The 18,351-nt window shown below is 49.5% G+C and overlaps 1 protein-coding gene across 21 annotated transcripts in view; it reads right to left on the bottom strand.

Moving 5' to 3' along the window:
• PLEC (plectin) overlaps nucleotides 1–18,351 on the bottom strand; it is a 288,841-nt gene that overhangs the window by 120,379 nt on the left and 150,111 nt on the right. For 3 of the 21 annotated variants that reach the window (XM_083144999.1, XM_083145002.1, XM_083145007.1), the window contains exon 1: nucleotides 17,491–17,728. The exons of the other annotated variants lie outside the window; for them this stretch is intronic. In XM_083144999.1, coding sequence (XP_083001125.1) covers nucleotides 17,491–17,635 — 145 coding nt within the window. In that variant the 5' untranslated portion in view covers nucleotides 17,636–17,728. Of the gene's footprint in view, nucleotides 1–17,490; nucleotides 17,729–18,351 lie in introns of those variants that run through there. 21 annotated transcript variants of the gene reach the window in all.

Below are 18,351 nucleotides of genomic sequence, written 5' to 3'. Positions count from 1 at the left end.
CACATTATAGCGGAGGACGTCAGCCGCTCGCTACCGGCCTGCCCTTGTAGCCATGGCAACACCCAGCGTTTCCATGTGGACTCCCATAAACCGCTGGGCATTCCCATGGGTGACCCATCCACCCCCGGCCCACCCCGATCCTTGCAAACGGCCCGGACTATGCAATTCGCCAAAGCAGTTCACAAAGGGGAGCCGCACATGCACGGAAAAGACCAGGCGCAGTCCCCAAAACACAGAGAATTCGCAGTGAATCCAAAAGATCAGAACGACCCCCCCATAGTAATTATACATTTACACGTACAGGCAGGGGGGCGATACTATTGGGTGCAGGTGATTAGCGTGTAGTTTAACACGGTTGTGTCAGTGAGGCTGGCCTTGTTCGGAAGGTACATTCTTTCTATACTATGCTAGGTGGCACCTACTACTTGATGACTGGCCACTCCGCTCTGGTCAGGTGGCCACTCCGCTCTGGTCAGGTGGACACACCTCTCTGGTCAGGTGGCCACTCCGCTCTGGTCAGGTGGCCACTCCGCTCTGGTCAGGTGGCCACTCCGCTCTGGTCAGGTGGCCACTCCGCTCTGGTCAGGTGGCCACTCCGCTCTGGTCAGGTGGCCACTCCTCTCTGGCCAGGTGGCCACATCTCTTCAAACAAATGACTGGGCCCCTATGTATGTGATACTTGTCACAATACACACCCTACACGTATTCTGCACTGTATACTGCACCCTACCCTGCACTGTATACTACAGTATATAATACACATGGTATACTCTGCACTGTATACTCTGCACTGTATACTATATAATACACACTGTATACTCTGCATTGTATACTATATAATACACACATGGTATACTCCACACTGTATACTATATAATACACACTGTATACTCTGCACTGTATACTACAGTATATAATACACACTGTATACTCTGCACTGTACACTATATAATACACACTGTATACTCTGCACTGTATACTACAGTATATAATACACACTGTATACTCTGCACTGTACACTATATAACACACACGGTATACTCTGCACTGTATACTACAGTATATAATACACACTGTATACTCTGCACTGTACACTATATAATACACACTGTATACTCTGCACTGTACACTATATAATACACACATGGTATACTCCGCACTGTTTACTATATAATACACACTGTATACTCTGCACTGTACACTATATAATACACATGGTATACTCTGCACTGTATACTATATAACACACATGGTATACTCTGCACTGTACACTATATAATACACACGGTATACTCTGCACTGTATACTATATAATACACACGGTATACTCTGCACTGTACACTATATAATACACACGGTATACTCTGCACTGTATACTATATAACACACACGGTATACTCTGCACTGTATACTATATAACACACACGGTATACTCTGCACTGTATACTATATAACACACACGGTATACTCTGCACTGTACACTATATAATACACACGGTATACTCTGCACTGTATACTTTTTAACACACACGGTATACTCTGCACTGTACACTATATAATACACACGGTATACTCTGCACTGTATACTATATAATACACACGGTATACTCTGCACTGTACACTATGTAATACACACGGTATACTCTGCACTGTATACCATATAATACACACGGTATACTCTGCACTGTACACTATATAATACACACGGTATACTCTGCACTGTATACTATATAATACACACTGTATACTCTGCACTGTACACTATATAATACACACATGGTATACTCCGCACTGTACACTATATAATACACACTGTATACTCTGCACTGTACACTATATAATACACATGGTATACTCTGCACTGTACACTATATAATACACACTGTATACTCTGCACTGTATACTATATAACACACACGGTATACTCTGCACTGTATACTATATAACACACACGGTATACTCTGCACTGTATAGTATATAATACACACGGTATACTCTGCACTGTATACTATATAATACACACTGTATACTATATAATACACATGATATACTCTGCACTGTATACTATATAATACACATGGTATACTCTGCACTGTACACTATATAATACACACTGTATACTCCGCACTGTATACTATATAATACACATGGTATACTCTGCACTGTACACTATATAATACACACTGTATACTCTGCACTGTATACTATATAATACACACGGTATACTCTGCACTGTATACTATATAATACACACGGTATACTCTGCACTGTATACTATATAATACACACGGTATACTCTGCACTATATACTATATAATACACATGGTATACTCTGCACTGTATACTATATAATACACACGGTATACTCTGCACTGTATACTATATAATACACACGGTATACTCTGCACTGTATACTATATAATACACACTGTATACTCTGCACTGTATACTACAGTATATAATACACACTGTATACTCTGCACTGTATACTATATAATACACACGGTATAATCTGCACTGTATACTATATAATACACACAGTATACTCTGCACTGTATACCATATAATACACACGGTATACTCTGCACTGTACACTATATAATACACACTGTATACTCTGCACTGTATACTATATAACACACATGGTATGCTCCGCACTGTATACTATATAATACACACTGTATACTCTGCACTGTATACTATATAACACACATGGTATACTCTGCACTGTATACTACAGTATATAATACACACGAAAACACAAAATAAAGAGAGCGCACTGTGTTGATCTTTTGTTATTAAATTTTTTACTTAATTATTATTTTTAATATAATAGGTACACCTTAAAATACACAATTATGCATACATGCATATACACAATAAAAAATTATTATACACTTTAAAATATATAATGCATTCCAACTAGCACCAAAAAATGGCCCAAGTTCATGATCAATTGCCAACTTAATATAGAGTTCCCAAATGGATATAGTGAATGTCACTTCCAAATGAAGTTATTATGATGTATCCAATTCAATTTAGGAAACAAGGTTTGTATGGGGTTATATTACCGGCTGATGATGACGGTAGCAGCAGTCCAGTAGCTGCGTGTCCGCTTCCACCGGTGTTGCTCCGATGGACTGGGAGCCGGTACCGGGAGCAGACACTCCTGAAGCAGGTGAGAACTGGTCTGCTGACAACCAGCGTGGCCCCGATGTTGTGGGAGCCGACGCTGGGAGCTGACACAGTTATAGATGTTATACCTCTCCCGGAGTAAGCAGCTGATGGCGGGTGACGCTTGGTCCACTCGTTGCCAGCGTAGCCCCGAGTTGGAAGGGGCCGGCGCTGGGAGTTGACACAGGTGTAGACGCCCTGGTTTCTGCGATGGAAATTGCACCTGTGATGGTGCTGGGACACCGCCAAGATCAAGTCGGGTAAACGGTAGTATGGTTCAATTCAGTCGGCTGGATGCTGGGCAATAATACGTTGGTAGCCTTGGCTATCTCTGATGGTGGTAGTCGGAAGGATTTAAATGCAGATAAAGTCTTGACGCGTTTCTCCGTCCATAAATTCTGACGGTTTCCTCAGAAGATAATCTGTCTGTCTTCCTGGCCAGGTTTAAAAAGGTGGGTTGTCCAATCATTGAAAGGTATCAATTAAGTCGCACCTGTGTGCACACCTGATCAATCTGTGGTCAGGAACTCGGTGCATATATTATCACATAATCAGTGCTGTGGAATGCAGTTCTTTATAAAATTAAAACAAACATAAAAAACATACATAGATACATTTAATACAATTTCTATAAAAATTTCTATTAAAAATTACATAGACTGTCAGACCACTTATGTAGTGTATTTAATTACATGCATGTGTGGAATGCAGTATGTGGGTCGCACCATACGAACGCTGAACACCAGATTTTTAGAACATAGAAGGAATGCCAAGAAAGGTTTCTTAAAACATTCCTTATCAAAACATATTAAAAATAAACACAATGGAGATTATCGAATATTAAGAATACAGGGCATAGAGCACATAGAACAAACCTCTAGAGGAGGTGATCGATACGAGCGACTCTGTGCCCGAGAAGCATATTGGATCTTTGCACTAGGAACATTGTTCCCAGCTGGTCTAAACGATAATATCGAATTAAATAACATCTGAATCTGTGTGTTCTGTGTTCGGTGTGGTGCGACCCAGATGCTGCACAAAAACTTAACAATAACAAAATACTTAATTAAAGAATGTTCTTTAAACTGATGTGGTGTGTTTCTCTAGAAAAAGGCTATTCCACCTAAAGAAGTCACTTATTGAATATCTGACTTTGAAATGAATGGAAGGCAATAGAAATAAATTGAAATGTATAGAAGCGGTCGACATACGGTATGTTGACATATGCTATGTAGTTCATATATACGTATATATATTTTTTTTGTGCCCTGGTTTCCACTCTTCCCTCCCCTTTTTTCTTTCCCTTTCTCTCTGGATATACAATTCTTTAGCATTACCTACTCTCATTAAATAGACTTATTCATCTTTCCTTTCTCCTTCTCCTTTTTCCCCTTCATCAGTTGTATCCGAATTAGGGATAGAACAACGGCAATAGATAAGAAGTAAAGAGGCCCACATAGGCCACCCTTTGACTAGATGATTGCTTCGATATCTTGTAACCTTAAAATCTATTGATGGTTTAAAATATATCGATACAGATGACATTAGGGCTATAAGGTTGAAATTCAATTATTTTTTCTAGATTGATATACAGAAAGTTATCCTTTTATGCTATAGAAACTGAGCAAATGTCTTATTATATGCAATATAAAGAAAATAAAATTATTATATATATATATAAAGATGAATTCAATAAATCTATTCTCTGTTAAATATTTAGAACAATTAAAGCATTTAATGAATTGTCAAAACATATATCGATGTGGACTCCTGACTGGGTCTCGAACCAGCCCGTTCTGTGGGCTGTGATCCCAGGTCGGATGTGCTACACTTGAGCCATAAGGGCTCCGGTGTTCTAACATGTGAAAGAACAGATATTTGAGGTTATATGTTTTCTCCATACAAATAAATAGAAGAACGTTCGATGATGCCAATAAAGAAGTAAAAGAAGTATATTAAACTGAATTTGGTATAGAAATTGTATTAAATGTATCTATGTATGTTTTTTATGTTTGTTTTAATTTTATAAAGAACTGCATTCCACAGCACTGATTATGTGATAATATATGCACCGAGTTCCTGACCACAGATTGATCAGGTGTGCACACAGGTGCGACTTAATTGATACCTTTCAATGATTGGACAACCCACCTTTTTAAACCTGGCCAGGAAGACAGACAGATTATCTTCTGAGGAAACCGTCAGAATTTATGGACGGAGAAACGCGTCAAGACTTTATCTGCATTTAAATCCTTCCGACTACCACCATCAGAGATAGCCAAGGCTACCAACGTATTATTGCCCAGCATCCAGCCGACTGAATTGAACCATACTACCGTTTACCCGACTTGATCTTGGCGGTGTCCCAGCACCATCACAGGTGCAATTTCCATCGCAGAAACCAGGGCGTCTACACCTGTGTCAACTCCCAGCGCCGGCCCCTTCCAACTCGGGGCTACGCTGGCAACGAGTGGACCAAGCGTCACCCGCCATCAGCTGCTTACTCCGGGAGAGGTATAACATCTATAACTGTGTCAGCTCCCAGCGTCGGCTCCCACAACATCGGGGCCACGCTGGTTGTCAGCAGACCAGTTCTCACCTGCTTCAGGAGTGTCTGCTCCCGGTACCGGCTCCCAGTCCATCGGAGCAACACCGGTGGAAGCGGACACGCAGCTACTGGACTGCTGCTACCGTCATCATCAGCCGGTAATATAACCCCATACAAACCTTGTTTCCTAAATTGAATTGGATACATCATAATAACTTCATTTGGAAGTGACATTCACTATATCCATTTGGGAACTCTATATTAAGTTGGCAATTGATCATGAACTTGGGCCATTTTTTGGTGCTAGTTGGAATGCATTATATATTTTAAAGTGTATAATAATTTTTTATTGTGTATATGCATGTATGCATAATTGTGTATTTTAAGGTGTACCTATTATATTAAAAATAATAATTAAGTAAAAAATTTAATAACAAAAGATCAACACAGTGCGCTCTCTTTATTTTGTGTTTTTTTGTTTACCAGCAAGGCTTAGTAGTCTTTTGTTGGGAGCAGCACATAAGCTGTGGATTTGAGTTTATATTTAATTTTTTACCAATAATTTACATACATAAGCAAAACTGCGCCTGATTTTCCCATCTGGGCAACCCTTTTCTATAATACACACGGTATACTCTGCACTGTATACTATATAATACACACGGTATAATCTGCACTGTATACTATATAATACACACAGTATACTCTGCACTGTATACTATATAATACACACTGTATACTCTGCACTGTATACTATATAACACACATGGTATACTCCCCACTGTATACGATATAATACACACTGTATACTCTGCACTGTATACTATATAATACACACTGTATACTCTGCACTGTATACTATATAACACACATGGTATACTCCCCACTGTATACGATATAATACACACTGTATACTCTGCACTGTATACTATATAAAACACATGGTATACTCTGCACTGTATACTACAGTATATAATACACACGGTATACTCTGCACTGTATACTATATAATACACACGGTATACTCTGCACTGTATACTATATAATACACACGGTATACTCTGCACCATATACCCAGTGCTCCCAGCATGTTATTATTTATTGAACACATTGCGCCTGAGAACAAAGTCTCCCTTTATACCCCAAGCCCATAAAACTAGTGTTATCATAACTGGTGTCGGAGGGATCAGGTGCACAGGTGCTAGTAATCTGAGATGTCTGGGAGTGGGGTATGGGGCAAGTGCAGCCTATTCTCTAAGTGATCTGACCAGACTACAACGCTCCGCACACCAGACTCATACACATAGCCCCGTGTGTATGGGTGATGTAGCAAGCCAGATGTGAAACATGCGGGTGCACAGTGACAAAGATTATAGGATATTACACATTTCTATCCAAGGATCCTGCTCCTCCCACTATATAAATCTCAGTCTGTGGCTTCCTGCTGCCTCCATTCCCCTCCTCACATCATGTCACTGCCCCTGTCACATGCATCACTCCTAACCTGATATACTCTGTGCTGCTGGGGACCCTGCTCCTCCCACTATATAAATCTCAGTCTGTGGCTTCCTGCTGCCCCCATTCCCCTCCTCACATCATGTCACTGCCCCTGTCACATGCAGCCCTGTCCTCACTGACACATCACTCATCTCCTGATATACTCTGTGCTGCTGGGGACCCTGCTCCTCCCACTATATAACTCACAGTCTGTGGCTTCCTGCTGCCTCCATTCCCCTCCTCACATCATGTCACTGCCCCTGTCACATGCAGCCCTGTCCTCACTGACACATCACTCATCTCCTGATATACTCTGTGCTGCTGGGGACCCTGCTCCTCCCACTATATAACTCTCAGTCTGTGGCTTCCTGCTGCCCCCATTCCCCTCCTCACATCATGTCACTGCCCCTGTCACATGCAGCCCTGTCCTCACTGACACATCACTCATCTCCTGATATACTCTGTGCTGCTGGGGACCCTGCTCCTCCCACTATATAACTCTCAGTCTGTGGCTTCCTGCTACCTCCATTCCCCTCCTCAAATCATGTCACTGCCCCTGTCACATGCAGCCCTGTCCTCACTGACACATCACTCATCTCCTGATATACTCTGTGCTGCTGGGGACCCTGCTCCTTCCACTATATAACTCTCAGTCTGTGGCTTCCTGCTGCCCCCATTCCTCCCCTCACATCATGTCACTGCCCCTGTCACATGCAGCCCTGTCCTCACTGACACATCACTCATCTCCTGATATACTCTGTGCTGCTGGGGACCCTGCTCCTCCCACTATATAACTCTCAGTCTGTGGCTTCCTGCTACCTCCATTCCCCTCCTCAAATCATGTCACTGCCCCTGTCACATGCAGCCCTGTCCTCACTGACACATCACTCATCTCCTGATATACTCTGTGCTGCTGGGAACCCTGCTCCTCCCACTATATAACTCTGAGTCTGTGGCTTCCTGCTGCCTCCATTCCCCTCCTCACATCATGTCACTGCCCCTGTCACATGCAGCCCTGTCCTCACTGACACATCACTCATCTCCTGATATACTCTGTGCTGCTGGGGACCCTGCTCCTCCCACTATATAACTCACAGTCTGTGGCTTCCTGCTGCCCCCATTCCTCCCCTCACATCATGTCACTGCCCCTGTCACATGCAGCCCTGTCCTCACTGACACATCACTCATCTCCTGATATACTCTGTGCTGCTGGGGACCCTGCTCCTCCCACTATATAACTCTCAGTCTGTGGCTTCCTGCTGCCCCCATTCCCCTCCTCACATCATGTCACTGCCCCTGTCACATGCAGCCCTGTCCTCACTGACACATCACTCATCTCCTGATATACTCTGTGCTGCTGGGGACCCTGCTCCTCCCACTATATAACTCTCAGTCTGTGGCTTCCTGCTACCTCCATTCCCCTCCTCAAATCATGTCACTGCCCCTGTCACATGCAGCCCTGTCCTCACTGACACATCACTCATCTCCTGATATACTCTGTGCTGCTGGGGACCCTGCTCCTTCCACTATATAACTCTCAGTCTGTGGCTTCCTGCTGCCCCCATTCCTCCCCTCACATCATGTCACTGCCCCTGTCACATGCAGCCCTGTCCTCACTGACACATCACTCATCTCCTGATATACTCTGTGCTGCTGGGGACCCTGCTCCTCCCACTATATAACTCTCAGTCTGTGGCTTCCTGCTACCTCCATTCCCCTCCTCAAATCATGTCACTGCCCCTGTCACATGCAGCCCTGTCCTCACTGACACATCACTCATCTCCTGATATACTCTGTGCTGCTGGGAACCCTGCTCCTCCCACTATATAACTCTCAGTCTGTGGCTTCCTGCTGCCCCCATTCCTCCCCTCACATCATGTCACTGCTCCTGTCACATGCAGCCCTGTCCTCACTGACACATCACTCATCTCCTGATATACTCTGTGCTGCTGGGGACCCTGCTCCTCCCATTATATAACTCTCAGTCTGCGGCTTCCTGCTGCCCCCATTCCCCTCCTCACATCATGTCACTGCCCCTGTCACATGCAGCCCTGTTCTCACTGACACATCACTCATCTCCTGATATACTCTGTGCTGCTGGGGACCCAGCCCCTCCCACTATATAACTCTCAGTCTGTGGCTTCCTGCTGCCTCCATTCCCCTCCTCACATCATGTCACTGCCCCTGTCACATGCAGACCTGTCCTCACTGACACATCACTCATCTCCTGATATACTCTGTGCTGCTGGGGACCCTGCTCCTCCCACTATATAAATCTCAGTCTGTGGCTTCCTGCTGCCTCCATTCCTCTCCTCACATCATGTCACTGCCCCTGTCACATGCAGCCCTGTCCTCACTGACACATCCCTCATCTCCTGATATACTCTGTGCTGCTGGGGACCCTGCTCCTCCCACTATATAACTCTCAGTCTGTGGCTTCCTGCTGCCTCCATTCCTCTCCTCACATCATGTCACTGCCCCTGTCACATGCAGCCCTGTCCTCACTGACACATCCCTCATCTCCTGATATACTCTGTGCTGCTGGGGACCCTGCTCCTCCCACTATATAACTCTCAGTCTGTGGCTTCCTGCTGCCTCCATTCCCCTCCTCACATCATGTCACTGCCCTTGTCACATGCAGCCCTGTCCTCACTGACACATCCCTCATCTCCTGATATACTCTGTGCTGCTGGGGACCCAGCTCCTCCCACTATATAACTCTCAGTCTGTGGCTTCCTGCTGCCTCCATTCCCCTCCTCACATCATGTCACTGCCCCTGTCACATGCAGACCTGTCCTCACTGACACATCACTCATCTCCTGATATACTCTGTGCTGCTGGGGACCCTGCTCCTCCCACTATATAACTCTCAGTCTGTGGCTTCCTGCTGCCTCCATTCCCCTCCTCACATCATGTCACTGCCCCTGTCACATGCAGCCCTGTCCTCACTGACACATCCCTCATCTCCTGATATACTCTGTGCTGCTGGGGACCCTGCTCCTCCCACTATATAACTCTCAGTCTGTGGCTTCCTGCTGCCTCCATTCCCCTCCTCACATCATGTCACTGCCCTTGTCACATGCAGCCCTGTCCTCACTGACACATCCCTCATCTCCTGATATACTCTGTGCTGCTGGGGACCCAGCTCCTCCCACTATATAACTCTCAGTCTGTGGCTTCCTGCTGCCTCCATTCCCCTCCTCACATCACGTCACTGCCCCTGTCACATGCAGCCCTGTCCTCACTGACACATCACTCATCTCCTGATATACTCTGTGCTGCTGGGGACCCTGCTCCTCCCATTATATAACTCTCAGTCTGCGGCTTCCTGCTGCCCCCATTCCCCTCCTCACATCATGTCACTGCCCCTGTCACATGCAGCCCTGTTCTCACTGACACATCACTCATCTCCTGATATACTCTGTGCTGCTGGGGACCCAGCCCCTCCCACTATATAACTCTCAGTCTGTGGCTTCCTGCTGCCCCTATTCCCCTCCTCACATCATGTCACTGCCCCTGTCACATGCAGACCTGTCCTCACTGACACATCACTCATCTCCTGATATACTCTGTGCTGCTGGGGACCCTGCTCCTCCCACTATATAAATCTCAGTCTGTGGCTTCCTGCTGCCTCCATTCCTCTCCTCACATCATGTCACTGCCCCTGTCACATGCAGCCCTGTCCTCACTGACACATCCCTCATCTCCTGATATACTCTGTGCTGCTGGGGACCCTGCTCCTCCCACTATATAACTCTCAGTCTGTGGCTTCCTGCTGCCTCCATTCCCCTCCTCACATCATGTCACTGCCCTTGTCACATGCAGCCCTGTCCTCACTGACACATCCCTCATCTCCTGATATACTCTGTGCTGCTGGGGACCCAGCTCCTCCCACTATATAACTCAGTCTGTGGCTTCCTGCTGCCTCCATTCCCCTCCTCACATCACGTCACTGCCCCTGTCACATGCAGCCCTGTCCTCACTGACACATCACTCATCTCCTGATATACTCTGTGCTGCTGGGGACCCTGCTCCTCCCATTATATAACTCTCAGTCTGCGGCTTCCTGCTGCCCCCATTCCCCTCCTCACATCATGTCACTGCCCCTGTCACATGCAGCCCTGTTCTCACTGACACATCACTCATCTCCTGATATACTCTGTGCTGCTGGGGACCCAGCCCCTCCCACTATATAACTCTCAGTCTGTGGCTTCCTGCTGCCTCCATTCCTCTCCTCACATCATGTCACTGCCCCTGTCACATGCAGCCCTGTCCTCACTGACACATCCCTCATCTCCTGATATACTCTGTGCTGCTGGGGACCCTGCTCCTCCCACTATATAACTCTCAGTCTGTGGCTTCCTGCTGCCTCCATTCCCCTCCTCACATCATGTCACTGCCCCTGTCACATGCAGCCCTGTTCTCACTGACACATCACTCATCTCCTGATATACTCTGTGCTGCTGGGGACCCAGCCCCTCCCACTATATAACTCTCAGTCTGTGGCTTCCTGCTGCCTCCATTCCTCTCCTCACATCATGTCACTGCCCCTGTCACATGCAGCCCTGTCCTCACTGACACATCCCTCATCTCCTGATATACTCTGTGCTGCTGGGGACCCTGCTCCTCCCACTATATAACTCTCAGTCTGTGGCTTCCTGCTGCCTCCATTCCTCTCCTCACATCATGTCACTGCCCCTGTCACATGCAGCCCTGTCCTCACTGACACATCCCTCATCTCCTGATATACTCTGTGCTGCTGGGGACCCTGCTCCTCCCACTATATAACTCTCAGTCTGTGGCTTCCTGCTGCCTCCATTCCCCTCCTCACATCATGTCACTGCCCTTGTCACATGCAGCCCTGTCCTCACTGACACATCCCTCATCTCCTGATATACTCTGTGCTGCTGGGGACCCAGCTCCTCCCACTATATAACTCTCAGTCTGTGGCTTCCTGCTGCCTCCATTCCCCTCCTCACATCACGTCACTGCCCCTGTCACATGCAGCCCTGTCCTCACTGACACATCACTCATCTCCTGATATACTCTGTGCTGCTGGGGACCCTGCTCCTCCCATTATATAACTCTCAGTCTGCGGCTTCCTGCTGCCCCCATTCCCCTCCTCACATCATGTCACTGCCCCTGTCACATGCAGCCCTGTTCTCACTGACACATCACTCATCTCCTGATATACTCTGTGCTGCTGGGGACCCAGCCCCTCCCACTATATAACTCTCAGTCTGTGGCTTCCTGCTGCCTCCATTCCTCTCCTCACATCATGTCACTGCCCCTGTCACATGCAGCCCTGTCCTCACTGACACATCCCTCATCTCCTGATATACTCTGTGCTGCTGGGGACCCTGCTCCTCCCACTATATAACTCTCAGTCTGTGGCTTCCTGCTGCCTCCATTCCCCTCCTCACATCATGTCACTGCCCTTGTCACATGCAGCCCTGTCCTCACTGACACATCCCTCATCTCCTGATATACTCTGTGCTGCTGGGGACCCAGCTCCTCCCACTATATAACTCTCAGTCTGTGGCTTCCTGCTGCCTCCATTCCCCTCCTCACATCACGTCACTGCCCCTGTCACATGCAGACCTGTCCTCACTGACACATCACTCATCTCCTGATATACTCTGTGCTGCTGGGGACCCTGCTCCTCCCACTATATAAATCTCAGTCTGTGGCTTCCTGCTGCCCCCATTCCCCTCCTCACATCATGTCACTGCCCCTGTCACATACAGCCCTGTTCTCACTGACACATCACTCATCTCCTGATATACTCTGTGCTGCTGGGGACCCAGCCCCTCCCACTATATAACTCTCAGTCTGTGGCTTCCTGCTGCCCCTATTCCCCTCCTCACATCATGTCACTGCCCCTGTCACATGCAGACCTGTCCTCACTGACACATCACTCATCTCCTGATATACTCTGTGCTGCTGGGGACCCTGCTCCTCCCACTATATAAATCTCAGTCTGTGGCTTCCTGCTGCCCCCATTCCTCTCCTCACATCATGTCACTGCCCCTGTCACATGCAGCCCTGTCCTCACTGACACATCCCTCATCTCCTGATATACTCTGTGCTGCTGGGGACCCTGCTCCTCCCACTATATAACTCTCAGTCTGTGGCTTCCTGCTGCCTCCATTCCTCTCCTCACATCATGTCACTGCCCCTGTCACATGCAGCCCTGTCCTCACTGACACATCCCTCATCTCCTGATATACTCTGTGCTGCTGGGGACCCTGCTCCTCCCACTATATAACTCTCAGTCTGTGGCTTCCTGCTGCCTCCATTCCCCTCCTCACATCATGTCACTGCCCTTGTCACATGCAGCCCTGTCCTCACTGACACATCCCTCATCTCCTGATATACTCTGTGCTGCTGGGGACCCAGCTCCTCCCACTATATAACTCTCAGTCTGTGGCTTCCTGCTGCCTCCATTCCCCTCCTCACATCACGTCACTGCCCCTGTCACATGCAGCCCTGTCCTCACTGACACATCACTCATCTCCTGATATACTCTGTGCTGCTGGGGACCCTGCTCCTCCCATTATATAACTCTCAGTCTGCGGCTTCCTGCTGCCCCCATTCCCCTCCTCACATCATGTCACTGCCCCTGTCACATGCAGCCCTGTCCTCACTGACACATCACTCATCTCCTGATATACTCTGTGCTGCTGAGGACCCTGCTCCTCCCACTATATAACTCTTAGTCTGTGGCTTCCTGCTGCTTCCATTCCCCTCCTCACATCATGTCACTGCCCCTGTCACATGCAGCCCTGTCCTAACCGACACATCACTCATCTCCTGATATACTCTGTGCTGCTGGGGACCCTGCTCCTCCCACTATATAACTCTCAGTCTGTGGCTTCCTGCTGCCTCCATTCCCCTCCTCACATCATGTCACTGCCCCTGTCACATGCAGCCCTGTCCTCACTGACACATCACTCATCTCCTGATATACTCTGTGCTGCTGGGGACCCCGCTGCCTCCCACTATATAACTCTCAGTCTGTGGCTTCCTGCTGCCTCCATTCCCCTCCTCACATCATGTCACTGCCCCTGTCATATGCAGCCCTGTCCTCGCTGACACATCACTCATCTCCTAAAGTACTCTGTGGCGCTGTGGCTCCATATGACTGGCAGTGAAGGGGTGGGAGGGAAAACCCTCGCTGCATAAGACTGGCAACGAAAGGGTGTATGGGGATAACCCTCGCTCCTTATGACTGGCAGTGAAGGGGTGCATGGGGATGACCCTGGGGTGTGTGGGGATAACCCTCGCTCCATATGACTGGCACTGAAGGGGTGGGTGGGGATAACCCTCGCTGCATATGACTGGCACTGAAGGGGTGTGGATAACCCTCGCTCCTTATGACTGGCACTCAAAGGGTGGGTGGGGATAACCCTCGCTCCATATGACTGGCACTGAAGGGGTGGGTGGGGATAACCCTCGCTCCTTATGACTGGCACTGAAGGGGTGTATGGGGATAACCATCGCTCCATATGACTGGCAGTGAAGGGGTGGGTGGGAATAACCCTCGCTCCTTATGACTGGCACTGAAGGGGTGTATGGGGATAACCCTCGCTCCTTATGACTGGCACTGAAAGGGTGGGTGGGGATAACCCTCGCTCCAAATGACAGGCACTGAAGGGGTGGGTGGGGATAACCCTCACTCCTTGTGACTGGCAGTGAAGGGGTGGGTGGGAATAACCCTCGCTCCTTATGACTGGCACTGAAGGGGTGTATGGGGATAACCCTCGCTCCTTATGACTGGCACTGAAAGGGTGGGTGGGGATAACCCTCGCTCCTTATGACTGGCACGGAAGGGGTGTATGGGGATAACCCTCGCTCCTTATGTCTGGCACTGAAAGGGTGGGTGGGGATAACCCTCGCTCCATATGACTGGCACTGAAGGGGTGGGTGGGGATAACCCTCGCTGCATATGACTGGCACTGAAGGGGTGGGGATAACCCTCCTTCCTTATGACTGGCACTGAAAGTGTGGGTGGGGATAACCCTCGCTCCATATGACTGGCACTGAAGGGGTGGGGATAACCCTCGCTCCTTATGACTGGCACTGAAGGGGTGTATGGGGATAACCATCGCTCCATATGAATGGCAGTGAAGGGGTGGGTGGGGATAACCCTCGCTCCTTATGACTGGCAGTAAAGGGGTGGGTGGGAATAACCCTCGCTCCTTATGACTGGCACTGAAGGGGTGTATGGGGATAACCATCGCTCCATATGACTGGCAGTGAAGGGGTGGGTGGGGATAACCCTCGCTCCTTATGACTGGCACTGAAGGGGTGTATGGGGATAACCCTCGCTCCTTATGACTGGCACTGAAAGGGTGGGTGGGGATAACCCTAGCAACATATGACTGGCAGTGAAGGGGTGGGGATAACCCTCGCTCCATATGACTGTCAGTGAAGGGGTGGGTGGGGATAACCCTCGCTCCATATGACTGGCAGTAAAGGGGTGGGGATAACCCTGGCAGTGAAGGGGTGGGTGGTGATAACCCTGGCAGTGAAGCGGTGGGGATAACCCTGGCAGTGAAGTGGTGGGGATAACCCTGGCAGTGAAGGGGTGGTGGGTGGGGATAACCCTCGCTCCTGTGACTGGCAGTAAAGGGAAGGGGATAACCCTCGCTCCTGTGACTGGCAGTGAAGGGGTGGGATAACCCTGGCAATGAAGGGGTGGGGATAACCCTGGCACTGAAGGGGTGGGTGGGGATAACCCTCGGGGTGGGTGGGGATAACCCTGGCAGTGAAGGGGTGGGTGGGGATAACCCTCACTCCTTGTGACTGGCAGTGAAGGGGTGGGGATAACCCTCGCTCCTGTGTCTGGCAATGAAGGGGTGGGGATAACCCTGGCAGTGAAGGGGTGGGTGGGGATAACCCTGGCAGTGAAGGGGTGGGATAACCCTCGCTCCTGTGTCTGGCAGTGAAGGGGTGGGGATAACCCTGGCAGTGAAGGGGTGGGATAACCCTCGCTCCTTATGACTGGCAGTGAAGTGGTGGGTGGGGATAACCCTGGCAGTGAAGGGGTGGGGATAACCCTGGCAGTGAAGGGGTGGGTGGGGATAACCCTGGCAGTGAAGGGGTGGGTGGGGATAACCCTCGCTCCTTATGTCTGGCAGTGAAGGGGTGGGGATAACCCTGGCAGTAAAGGGGTGGGTGGGGATAACCCTGGCAGTGAAGGGGTGGGTGGGGATAACCCTGGCAGTGAAGGGGTGGGTGGGGATAACCCTCGCTCCTGTGTCTGGCAGTGAAGGGGTGGGGATAACCCTGGCAGTGAAGGGGTGGGATAACCCTCGCTCCTTATGACTGGCAGTGAAGTGGTGGGTGGGGATAACCCTGGCAGTGAAGGGGTGGGGATAACCCTGGCAGTGAAGGGGTGGGTGGGGATAACCCTGGCAGTGAAGGGGTGGGTGGGGATAACCCTCGCTCCTTATGTCTGGCAGTGAAGGGGTGGGGATAACCCTGGCAGTAAAGGGGTGGGTGGGGATAACCCTGGCAGTGAAGGGGTGGGTGGGGATAACCCTGGCAGTGAAGGGGTGGGTGGGGATAACCCTCGCTCCTGTGTCTGGCAGTGAAGGGGTGGGGATAACCCTGGCAGTGAAGGGGTGGGATAACCCTCGCTCCTTATGACTGGCAGTGAAGGGGTGGGTGGGGATAACCCTGGCAGTGAAGGGGTGGGATAACCCTCGCTCCTGTGTCTGGCAGTGAAGGGGTGGGATAACCCTCGCTCCTTATGACTGGCAGTGAAGGGGTGGGTGGGGATAACCCTCGCTCCTTATGTCTGGCAGTGAAGGGGTGGGGATAACCCTGGCAGTGAAGGGGTGGGGATAACCCTGGCAGTGAAGGGGTGGGGATAACCCTGGCAGTGAAGGGGTGGGTGGGGATAACTCTCGCTCCTTATGTCTGGCAGTGAAGGGGTCTGGCAGTGAAGGGGTGGGATAACCCTCGCTCCTGTGTCTGGCAGTGAAGGGGTGGGATAACCCTCGCTCCTTATGACTGGCAGTGAAGGGGTGGGTGGGGATAACCCTCGCTCCTTATGTCTGGCAGTGAAGGGGTGGGGATAACCCTGGCAGTGAAGGGGTGGGGATAACCCTGGCAGTGAAGGGGTGGGGATAACCCTGGCAGTGAAGGGGTGGGTGGGGATAACCCTCGCTCCTTATGTCTGGCAGTGAAGGGGTCTGGCAGTGAAGGGGTGGGATAACCCTCGCTCCTTAGCACATGAGCACAGGTAGTAAGTGTGAACCCACCTACACAGCAGAGCTTCTTGTACAGGTAGCCTTTCCGCTCCTGCTCCGAATTCCCATTCAGCCAATCAGACTGCTCCAGAAGCATCTCTCTCTTAAAGGTGTAGTACCAGGTGGAGGAGGCAGGCCGCTGGGGTGACTCTGCCATGATAACTTATCCGGGCACAGAATAACCAGGCTCTGAGGACGTTCCAGCCTGCACAGAGGAGAGGGGTTCAGAGCAGGGGAGAGCGAGACAGCCTGTAGTTGTTTCCAAGCACTCTCCTGCCTCACTCCCCTCTGCCTGAGAGCCAGCCCTCTCCCTGTGGTAACAGCCCCACGCCCATACACACAACACAGCTACCGCCCAGAGGAAACTCCGTCACAACGTACACACAATAATCCCACTAATGTACCTGTCTCTCAGGAAACCCCACACAGCGTCACACAACCACGCTCACACAGCTCAGTGCCAGTGCCTATGCAGCCACTGAATGCCACCTGGGGTCACTAACCCAGCCGGTGCCCACCTGGGGTCACTAACTGACCGAATGCTCCCTTGGGGTCACTACCCCCCTCCCAGAATGCCCACCTGGGTTCACCAACCCACTTGGCATTAGTAAGACCCACTTGGCATCAGTAACCAGCTAAATGCCCAAATTGAGGGCACTGAGCCACCAAATGCCCACCTGGGGTCACTAGCCCACTGCATTCACAGGAGTTGTCACTGACACATTTTCAATGTATTTAAGAATATTAAAGACCGCGCCTAGAAGCTGCTGCACCGTATCACGCCAGGGGAGATACCACCCCCAAATACAGAACATACCATACAGAAAAAGGAGTGGGCACAGGTGCGCTGTCTCAAATAACGATTATGGCGTT

Source organism: Crinia signifera, chromosome 5 (assembly GCF_055691185.1).
Source record: "Crinia signifera chromosome 5, ASM5569118v1, whole genome shotgun sequence".
NCBI classification, from domain to species: domain Eukaryota; kingdom Metazoa; phylum Chordata; class Amphibia; order Anura; family Myobatrachidae; genus Crinia; species Crinia signifera.
Note: the sequence above shows the minus strand (reverse complement) of the source record. Positions and strands in the feature narration are given on the sequence as shown.